Raw genomic sequence first — 11,699 nt, forward strand, 5'->3', positions numbered from 1 at the left:
GAGGTCCTCACTAATTTCCTTGAGCATCCTTACAACCAGTGTTTTGAACTCAGCATCTGATAGATTGCCTGTCTCCATTTTGTTAGTTATTTTTCTGGAGTTTTGTTCTGTTCTTTCATTTGGGAAATGTTTCCTTGTCTCCTCATTTTGGCAGCCTCTCTGTGTTTGTTTCTATGTATTAGGCAGAACTGCTACTATCTCCCAGGCTTGATAGAGTGGCCTAATGTTGTAGGCATCCTGCAGGGTCCAGTGGCACAGCCTCCCCTATTGCCCAAGCTGGGTACTCAAGATGTACCTACTGTGTGAGCTGTGTACACCCCTGTCTTGTAGTTGAGCCTTGATTGCTGTTGACACATCCAAGGTCAGCCACTGCCTATGTTCTGTCTAGGCTATAAAGCTTCTGCAGATAGCTGCTACTTGTGGTGGGCTTGGAGGAAAAGGCCTGCTGAAACCAGATGTTGCTTGTTTGAGAGAATTTAGGAAAATCTGAAGCATAGGCCAAGACAGGCCATTTGTATGGTAAAGCCACTGGAAACAGCTTGTGTGGGCCCAAAAGTTGGATGGGGCAGGGCCTCAGTGAATCACCAGGGTGGGACAAACAGTTATAGCCAGGTTGGTGGAGTCTCAGATATGGTGCCTGTCTGATGGTTCTGTGACTCTGTGGTAGGAGGACTCAGAAAAGGAACAATGGCCTCTGCCAGCACTTCTTTCTGATAGAAAGCTGCCCCCAGCTCTCTCCCTGATGCCAGACAATTCAGTTCCTCTTTGTATGTCTCTGATGCCTTTCAGTCTGCTGTGCTGGAGCTCAGACAGAGTGAGCCCAAGTAAGTCTGTGTGTAGGCCCTTTAAGAGGAAATGCCTGGGACTCTAGAAGTTTCTGTCTTCCATAGCCTCGATCCCCTCTAGTTTTTACAGCCAGAAATTATGAAAACTTATCTTCCTGGCACTGGAACCCTAGGCTTGGGGGTCCTCATATGGGTTGGGACTCCTTGCTCCTGAGATATCCCTGTCAATCTTTACCCACCATATGTGAGTGTAGGACCAGCCCATTCCACATCTCTGCCCCTCCTAACCGTCTCAATTTGGTTTCTTCTTTAATTCCGTAGTTGTAGGACTTCCATTCAGCTCACTTTCTGATGGTTCTGAATGATGGTTGTTCTATCGTTTAGTTGTAATTTGGATGTTGTTGTGCAAGGAGGTGAGCCATGTTTACCTTTGCGGCCATCTTGACCAGAAGTCTCTTCCAAAACCTCATTCATATTCTCTTAACAGTCCTAACAACTATAGTTCTATACAAGCTTCTAGAAGCACAATTTTATTTCTGAGGGTTATTCCTTCTAGCCTCCTTGTTGAGGTCACCCAGGGATTCTCAATAAGCTTTAGTCTAGTCTCTATTCTACTAGTATCTCTACTTTCTTATTCAGCAACTCCAACTTTTGCATAGAGTTCTTTCCATATATACCACATGCGTTTAGTCACAGACACCCCATCCAGTGCCGCATGGGTACTGACCTCCCCGTAGTGCCAGGCACCCTACCAAGAGGCATTGAAATAAAGCATAAGTCAACCTAGCTGTCTGCTCTGGGAGACTCTTACTTCCCAGGTTCAGACATTGTGATGTCTACAATGCCTGAGAGCTTGGGGCAGGAACTTCCAACATTGGTATTGTATGAGACATGGATAGACAGTCCCCACCAAAAAGGGGTTAAGAAAATTTGGGAAACAGAATTACATGCACTAACGCATTATGAGTTTTGAGGGGAAAGCTATATATATAGTAGATTTTTGTAAATGTACTTGACCTGCAAACCATCTTTTCAAGGAACCCATGTTTAAAACATTATTCCTCTGATACTATTTGAGAAATGCTGGCTCGGGGGCAGCTTCAGCCCACTCAGTCCTGCCAAATGCTGCAGACTAGGTGGAAGTCATTCAAACATGTATTCTGGTTAGGTGGAAAATGGATATCTTTGTGATATCCCTTCCCTCTGTCTTTTGAGTGATAAATAAGTTGAGTCTGCACCCAACACTCAGTTATTTACTTTGCCACAAGTATATGTTCTGTGTAATTTACCATCTAGAGCCCTAATGACTTCCCAGTCTATATTCCTGGCCCAGGCCTCTCTCCTGAGCTACAGACCCCATATATCGTGCTGTCTGCTGGACAATAACTGATTGGAGATCTTTAACAAAATGTCCAACAAGCACTTAAAATGAAGTTTATCCCACATAGAAGTGATTACTGCCCCCATAAAATTCATTTCTCCCTCTGAATTTCCTAATGGCCCTATTACTACCATCCAACCAGAAACCTGGAAGATCTTCTGAAGACCATCCTCACAGCCAAGTTATCATTAAGTCCTCTTGATTCTTTCTACCTTCCAAGAAGCTCTGGAATTTGCTCCCTATATTCCATCCACAACTGCCATTGTCTAATTTGGGATACCCACTACAGTGGTTTCTAATGGATTCTATCTTAGTGTAGGTTTCTTGGGGAAAAGACCCTGGGTTTCTGCAACTTGCATGCAGGAAGGTTATCAGAGAAAGCTATGAGGAATAACCCCTGTGGGTGTGGCAATGGAGGAGGTAAGATCAAGCATGCTGAACTTGCATGCTTGAACTTGGGAGATGCTGAACTTTGATGGACTTGCAGTAATAGCCTCAATCGATCCTATGGGGTCCTCTGGTACTAGGTGACCCTTTAGAATTGTCCCAACTTGATGCAAGGGTCTGGAATTGGGAGACCTTAAACCAACACATTCCCACTCTTTTCAGCCTCTACCACCCATAGCAACCCATATTCCCTCCACTCTCACTGGATGTGGGCAGCCCCTCACCCCATGCCACCCCAGGATGGCATAATCTTTGTCCCAGGGCAATTCCCAGAATGGAACTCAGCTGATAGCCACCAGCCATGAATTCTTCCAGCAAGTGGAAGAACAAGTACTCTAGTCCTGAGAGGGACCATGGTAGCATACCACAGCATCCTTGCCTCTAATCTTGCTGCTTTCCAATACACCCCCCCATGATACCACCAGAGGAATTTTTCTAAACCCAGATTTAATCACACTATACCCTTACTCATAACCTTTCAGTAGCTCTGCATTATCCACAAGAGAATTCAATTTTGACCTCTGTCTATAAAGTCTTGTCTACCACAACCTTCCTCCTGTGTGTACTCTTGCCCTACTAATACCCACCTACTAATATTTATCAATCCTTCATGAATATTGTTCCCCCTGCTGAGTAGGAGCTTGTCCCACTTCACTCACTAACAAACTCCTATTCATCCTTCAGAGCCCAGCATAAGCACCTCCTCTGTGAAGCTTTCCTTAATATCCTCAAGCAGAGGTAATATCCTACATACTGTTGGTTTTTTTTTAAAAAAAAAAGGTTTTATGTATTTGTTTTTAGAGAGAGGGTAAAGGAGGGAGAAAGAGGAGGACAGAAACATCAATGTGTGGCTGCCCCGCACACACCCCACACCAGTGACCCAGCCTGCAACCCAGGCATGTGCCCTGACTGGGAACCAAACCAGCAGCTCTTTGGTTCACAGGCCAGCACTCAATCCACTGATTGAGCCACACCAGCCAAGGCAATATCCTGTATACTCTTTTTCTACTTTTGAGTTATTTGCTTACATGACCACAAGAATGACCTCCTTAAGAGCAAAGTCTGTGTTATATTCATTTTTGAACGTGAATTAATGGATCATCCATGCGCATCAGTATTGTATAAAGCTGTGTCTAAATGGACTGACTCAAACTAACTAGAGTTTTTGGTCTAGTCAGCTGTTTTTATCAGGGACTTAATCTAGTTGTCCAATGAAGGCTGTAGTTCCCTGGGGGGAGGGATGCTATTTGGGGAAATTCAGCTGGTTTGGTATATACAGCTCAATGCTCTGTGGCTTAATAAATACTTCCTATTACGTTGATGTTGCCCCCTCATGTTGGGAAAACGATGTAGCCAGTGACCTCTGGCAGCAGTCTCCAACCTTTTTGGCCCCAGTGACCAGTTTCATGGAAGACAATTTTTCCATGGATCTAGGCAGGGGGAAAGGGGTGTGGTTTCAGGATGATTCAAGCACATTACATTCAAGTTTACCTCTTGCTGTGAGACCTGCTTCCTGATAGGCCAAAACCAGTACCGGTCTCTAGCCTGGAGTTTGGGGTCCCTGACCTATGGGATGTTATGAAAGGTACCATGTGGTCTGACTTGCCCCCAAAATCTCTTTTTTATGACTGAGGTCTCCCGTCATGTTCATTCTGAAATTCTTACCCTGTATTTTCTGTGATTAGATCAGTGGTTCCTTCAGTTGGGTGAATGCACTCTACGGCCTGGACTAGCAAATGCATCTATAGAAGAGAATTTCTATGTCTCTTTATTTTTATTTTACCCCTTTAAAAATGTCTATAGTTTCATATGCTTTATAATATGCATAATATAGCAGCGCAGTAATACATGTGAAATTTTTAAGTAAATAGTATTAGAGTGTACACTCAAATCACTTTTTACTAAGTAGCATATGTTTTAAGAACATATTTAAACTTGGATGTCCCTAGATTGGACTCCGAAGATGGAAGGTTTCTTCAGCCTTCACCCATTAGCTTTTCAGCTCACCTGATGGCAGAGCTAGTTGGTACTAATGGACACTTAGGCCTTAGGGGAACTCTGAAACCTGGGATCTTAGCAGTTACGAATGAAAAGTAGGGACAGGGAAAGGAGCAGAGCTACCTAGATAGAGCACAGAAGCTGCATCTTGCCAGGGCTGGTGAACCATCTTCTAAGGAATTGAGAACCTGGAATACAAAGAGTCAGGAGGTGAAGCAGGAAGTAGCAATGGGCCAAGCAGCCAACAAGAGGTTTGGGGGATTATGAAAGGGTAACAGTCCCAGCCTCCATGGGAAGATGCCCTACTTGCCTGTGGCTGGAGCTCATGTCAGAGTATAGCCAGCCAGATACAAAGACAGCAGTGGCTGCTCCAGATTGCATAGGTAGTGAGGCTGAGAGGTAGCAATCTGATTGGAGTAAGGGCGTAGGAGCCTGGTCTTAAAGTTGCATCAGCATAATCAGCACTGTTTTCACTTGGGTTGTACAGTTATTTGGGGAAGGCTGTAAGATTGATTGATGATGGAAATGGGGAGTCGGGGGGAGGGTGTTGTTAGCATTGCAGCCCGTAGTGCCCTTTTGGCAGGTGGCAGCCACTGAACCACAGAAAGAGAAGTGTGGCATCTGAGATTAGGAGGTACCCTGCTCCAGCACCAAACCCTGGGGCCAAGGGACACATTGAGATGATGCTCCAGAACAGCTCTAGCAGCCAGGAAGCAGCTTGTGATATAGGACCAAGAGGCATAATCAGGGAGGGGACCTGTAACAGAACCACTGGGCTCTATTACCCAACGCCAGTAAGAACCATGACTCCCAGTGCCAGAGTCTTATGAAGAGGAAAGGAACTATTTATTCATAAGTTATACAGGTGTGGAATAATGGTGGAATTCTGCTGTTGAATCCCACACCCTTTAGAAACAAAAATACACCCACAAACACACAGTCCTTCCTCCCCTTGCCAAACCAGGCCAGTCAGAGGTAACATCTCTCAGGAAAAGAAAAAGAAGTCCGTAGCTTAGCTGGGCAGATTCCCATCTGTATTCTGGCTTCTTCCAGGAGTCCATGCTAGGCTGGGCTCCTGCTCTTAATCCAAAACCACATCCTCGTGGTGGGCCAGTAGGGGTCCTTCTGCATCCTTCCAAACCTTGTGGCCAAGACCCTGCACGGCTGCTACATTCTGCTTTTCTGCTCCTTTCTAAGCTGTGTGGTTAAGCGCTCACAGGGCTCCCACGTCTTGGTTTAAATCCCATCACGGATCTTCCTCCATAACTCCATTCCTGACTCCTCCCATACTGGGTTCCTTCTGCCCGTAGTCTGGTCTTTTCTGCTTTTCTCAGCTGCCATTGTCAGCCCATGGAGGCAGGGCCCCATGAGGTAGGGGTCTGCCTCCAAGCCTCTCTTGCAGGCACAGTAACTGGGGGACCGCCTCCCAGCTGCATCACAGATTACAGTGACGCCCATCTCCCTGGCTTCAACCGCAGCAGGCACAGCTACTTACCGTTACTAAAACACTGGCCAAGTTCTTTAGATATGCAAAGTAACTCTCAGTGGCTTGGCTCGGCTTCACTTCGCATTCTCCCAGACAGATTGTGGAGGCTTTGGAATTCTTTTTTCCTTTTTCTAAGATATTCAGGTTGAGGTGGCTTCTCTGGTTCAAGGAGACCCCTAGCCCAAACATCCCAAGTTCCGGACCTCATTCCACACCTGTTACAGACCTTCTTAATGGTAGATGGGATAAGGGCAGAGGGGCACCCCAAGAGGAAGTCTTTTGCAAAGGGAGGCGCAGAGACACCCCAAAGGTGAATATGCTTAACATGACGGGTTTCATTCCAACGGCAAGGAAGTAGCCTTCACATCTCCACAAGTTCTGGTTCCATATGGAGTCAGTAGAAGGCTGTAGGATGCTATGTACAGTTTTCTTACATACAGCATTTCCTGGAAAACAAAGATCAGAAGGGAACCCAGTGCAATTTCTTTTTATTTTCAGACTCTCTATTAGGCTCTTAGTGTGGTATCAGCTGCAGACGGTGCACCCTGTGAGGGCTGTGACCACTTCAGCTGATCAGACTTTGCATGTAAAACACTTCAGTTGACATAAGCTTTTCAGGTACCGTCTCCTACATCCTTACCACAACTCAGCCAGGTAGGTATTCTTATATCCTTTTAACAGATGGTGATTAAAAAAATTCAAATAATGAGTGTTTGGCCTAAACCCTGTACTCTGCAGAAGACGACTCTGAGACCCAGAAGGTTCATTGATTTACCACAGACAAAATGCAGATACTGTCAAAGCCTCAAAGCCAGGATTCCCAGAACTCCTCCTCCTCCTAATTCTCCATCATCTTGTTACACTTTCCTCCCAGATGCTAAAATCAGAGGCCAGCTGACAGAAAGTGGACATGAGGAATGGCTAACACATTTTATTGGCTCTGCCTTTCCACTTTTGATTCTCCCAGGCAGTTGTTTCTAACAGCTTCTGTGTTTCTTTACAGCATGCAAAAGGAAAGAGCAAGAACATGGGAAGGATAGAGGCAACACACCCAAAAAGCCCAGATTGGTCTTCACAGATGTCCAGCGTCGAACTCTACATGCAATATTCAAGGAAAATAAGCGTCCATCCAAAGAATTGCAAATCACCATTTCCCAGCAGCTGGGGTTGGAGCTGAGCACCGTCAGCAACTTCTTCATGAATGCGAGGAGGAGGAGCCTGGACAAGTGGCAGGACGAGGGCAGCTCCAATTCTGGCAACTCATCTTCTTCATCAAGCACTTGTACCAAAGCATGAAGGAATAACCACGAACTGAAACCTCGGTGGAAAAGCTTTAAAGAAAAAAAATTTTTAAAAGACCAGGATGTCAAGATAGCAGGTTTATACTTAGAAATATTTGAAGAAGAAAAAAAAAAGTGTTATTTATAGTCCAAAGAAACCAAAGACTTAGCTCACCTGCATTCTAACTTTGTTCAGAGACACACACTTCAGCGGGGCAACGACTTGGCAAGAAATATGAGCAGGAAAACACCACTGGATCTTATACCTTCAATCCATGATCATTCTCGCTGTACTTGGCTGTTTCGTGGTTTGGAGCATAGTGGTTTTGAGCCATTGAGTGGACATCTTTCAAGATCGGACTTTCTCATCTGTTCCACCACGCCACGAAGGTGTATGGTGTCTCAGTACTTGCGTGTGTGGGTGCGTGCATGTACACACACACCACCACTACCCCCAGTGGTTAGGGACTTAGGCAGGGCTGGTCTTTAGGAAGGGTTGTGCTGTAGGAGTGCAACCAACAGTGTGGGGTTGTCTGAGTTCATTGGATTCGGAGTGTGATTTTGCTCGTCTAGCCTAATGTTTGAACCTGCCAGGCCCGCAACCTAAATGCAGATTCAAACCCAGCAAAGAAAATTTGAATGACACCTAAACTAGTGCATTCTCTTTGTTTGTTAAGGAATGTTCAGCTATTTTTTAAGAAATGAAACAAGAGTCCATCCATTAAAAAAAATCACCTAGGTACCAAAGAACACACTTAATATTAAAGTGCAGGTATTTTATTGCAATGATTTTAATAACCAAAGCTATTTTTACACAAGATACTATGTAAAGTTATACGTATGAACTGATCTTAGCTGTAATACACATGCCACGTAGAATCATGACTATTATTTATGACTCTTGAAGCATTTGAAATATTTGTTTTCAGAACTGGCAAGAAAGAATGTAGCTTCAGGGAAGCAATTAATACCATAACAGAGAGGTCGATTCAGTATACAGGTACACCCAGATAGCACACTCCCTTTCGGGATCCATAAATGTCACTTAAGTAGACATATAACGTGATTCCAGAATCTGTTTATAGCTGAGAAAACCTGGGGGCTCTTTCAAACTAGGATCCCATCTGTAAACTAGAAAATGAAATTTAACAGAGTAGATAACTAAGTTAGAAAATTTGTTCAAAGTAATACTTTTTTAGTAAAAAGACCATGGAATAAGGGCCTCCATACTTAGATTAATTTGACAAATCTTCTTTATGCATTTGACGCCAAATACCATTTAAAATACTTTACAGACACACAAAGTGAGCAGAACAACATTATTATTAAAATGAACTATCCAATATTTGTAATCATTCTATAGATACAATCAAACTGTTTTTATTGCTAATCCCAGATATTTTATAAAGACTTGGCCATCAATAAAAATAGCAGGTACAACCAAGGAATGGTGGAACATAGGACAAAACAGAGTTCTAGTGGGAGATAAGACTTTGGGTTCTGTAGGTCTTAGGCTGTTTATTTCACCAAGCATGGGCTCTAAAGCATACTACATTCTTTCTTGCTACTGCATTAAGCTGGAAATTTTATAACATAGATTCCACTCTCTAACAGGGACAGATAAAAACTAGACCTCAACCTCCAAATATAAAAATATAAATTTCTATTTTCCCAAATCACTTAACCAGGGCCATAGAAATCAAGGCACAAAAAAAACAAAAACAAAAACAAAAACAAAAAAAAAAAACACCAAAAGATAATACAGTGGTACTAGTAGTACCTGAGTGAATCACTTGATTTTCCCCTCTAAATTCTATCTGAATTCCATTGAATTGTCACTCATATAAGTGGAAGTCTTTTGTACTAGTAGGTAAAGAACTGGGTATTCTTGGTTAGCATATCTAACTAGAAATATAAAGTTAAATATTATCTCAACAATAAGTTGTTTATTGAGATTCATTCACATGCTAAAGAAAAAAAATAAACCATCTTGAAATAAAATCTAGCTCCTTAGGATCAAATCCCAGCATCTTGTCTAGGTCTAGAAGAGGCAGGCACCTGGAGAGCTGAGGCAAAACCAATGAACCGTCTGTGACTCCTTCATGTCTGCTGTAGGCTGAGGAAAGGAAATCAACACATACTTCACCTTTAATGAAGTAGTGCATTTGCCTTGACACATTCTATTTTCTTTATCTCACCCTAAATTCCAGCTTAAAATTTTCCCTTCTAAATATGGCACAATTACAACTGAGCTATTAAAAGAGATCATTTAAATGGCTGCCCTCCAAATTTGCTAAAAATTTAATCTTGTCAATGACATAAACTAAAAGGAAAAAACTGATTTACTTTTTTTTCTCTCTCCAGGAATAGAGGGGGCCATGGGTACAGCTATATAATGTATTTTCATTTAGGAGGGAGGAAAGCCTTATTTATTTAAAACGTGAGAATTTTAAATGCAGGGAAATTCAAGCTGTGTCTACACCCAATCTTACCAAATTCAATATCCCAGTAAAAACAAAAGTTGAATTCAGACAACCATAGTTTTTTTATTTGTTTTTACATATTACCCTCTCAAATTGATCTAACTGCATTTTAAGTTTTCAACCAGTTATTTTGGTACTACGTAGACACAGTCTCAAAGAATATTGCTACAGTTTTAATATTCTCACCATAATGGTATTTTTTTGAAAAATAACCAGTGATTCTATTTGCTAACACCAAAGATAATTTTCATACCAGCATTGAATGTGCACCCATTATGCAATTTCAGGGCCTAGAGATATATTTTCTCATAAACAGATGCACAAATCCGAGCCTGAAAAGCAATTTTTTTACTTGACTATTTAAGCATCCTCACAACCTCTGCTTTTTAGAAATTATAATGGACAAACTCAGCTTCTCACAAGCAATACACTTATTCCATCATGTATGACTGATTCTGTTTTGCTTCTGACTTGTCATATAGAATATGCTTCCATTCCTGCTTCATGTAGCATTCATTTATGGCTCAGGTTCTAAACCCACCACAACCGAGCAGATCACATGCCATTTACTCACCCATTATTTCTCAGTCCTTGAACAAAATTCACCTAAAAAGATATCTCATTCTTTTATTAGTATATTTATTTATACCAAAACTGCGCTTCAAAGAATACATTTTGGGGTGTTGTGTTTGTTTGGTTTTTTGGTTTTTGTTTTGTTGGGGTTTTTTTTTGGTAGAATGGAAGTTAGACTGTTTTGGGCCATAAATCTTTTATGTCCTCTCATGACTAGAAGCTTCTCTGAAAGGGAGCCAAGAGAAAGAGTAGGAGGTCTGGACACCCCAAAAGCTCAGTAAATGTTCAGGGTAAAAGAATTCTGGATGTTAGAAGCTGAGTGTTCCAGTCCTAGATGTAGCAGGAATAGACCCCAAAAACCAAAGAAAATGTGTGGGGAAATTCAGAAGTTCTAACTGCACATGTCACTCACTCTCTCCCTCCCCGCAAAAAGCATAATGAATTTTCCAGGAAAAAAAGTGAAAGCACTATGCTGCATTTGGACTCATGCCCCTCCCATTGCTACCCCAGGTGAATGACCCATCTTTTTGCAGATTAAATGCAAACTTTGCTATACCAAAGAGTCCTAGGACATTTTCACATGAGCTATAAAGGCATTTTCCCTAAAAAAAGGTTCTCCCTTCTTTGTACATAAAGCATGAAAACTATGCATTTAGCAAACAAAGAGAAAGCACTTCTCCCTTTCCGATCTAGTTGTTTAGGGTGCATTCAAACACCAGAGGCCGTTTTGAGATGCGATTGGCCTTCTGGATTATTCTTGTGGTGTGGTTAGCTTTACAGTGCATTTGGTAACTATTTCCTAACTAGGAAGGACAAAGAAGCAGAAGGTAAGAAATAGCTACTTCCACGTGTAAAAAAAAAAAAAAGTGTAAAGATCTACTATTTATAGTGTGAACCAAAGACGCTACCTCACTCGATTTCCATTGGTGATTTTAATCACATTGATATGATACCAAAGAATACCAAAGATATTTTCATGCACGGCCTCGGTCTGCAGAGGGAACTCCGCCCCAGTCCCTTCTCCCACCTCCTCGTCCCTCCTCACTCTTCACTCAGTGTGTAAACTTGTCTTCATTCTTAATAATAATGACACGACAACAACAACATTAGGAAATACTACTCTTACTACTGCTAGTTCTACTTGTAAATCTCTAGGCAAACATGTTGCAAACTTTGTAAACTCCTAGGACGAGTGCCTTGCTTGAACCAAAGTGTTAAACCGCTGTTGACCTCTCTCACCTTATACTCTTTGAATACCTCAGCCTC

The 11,699-nt window shown here is 42.3% G+C and overlaps 1 protein-coding gene across 1 annotated transcript in view; it reads left to right on the forward strand.

Annotated features, from left to right (window-relative positions):
- The window catches only part of ONECUT1 (one cut homeobox 1), a 39,605-nt gene extending 28,352 nt beyond the window's left edge, over positions 1 to 11,253 (forward strand). Inside the window, exon 2 of the mRNA XM_054565406.1 lies at positions 7,101 to 11,253. Within this exon, the coding sequence (XP_054421381.1) occupies positions 7,101 to 7,393 (293 nt within the window). The 3' untranslated portion in view covers positions 7,394 to 11,253. The remainder of the gene's footprint in view (positions 1 to 7,100) is intronic.
- The last annotated feature ends 446 nt before the right edge of the window (positions 11,254 to 11,699 follow it).

The sequence above is a fragment of the Pteronotus mesoamericanus genome, unplaced genomic scaffold (assembly GCF_021234165.1).
Source record: "Pteronotus mesoamericanus isolate MK-2021 breed Mesoamerican mustached bat unplaced genomic scaffold, CSHL_Meso_final contig_164, whole genome shotgun sequence".
Lineage (NCBI taxonomy): Eukaryota > Metazoa > Chordata > Mammalia > Chiroptera > Mormoopidae > Pteronotus > Pteronotus mesoamericanus.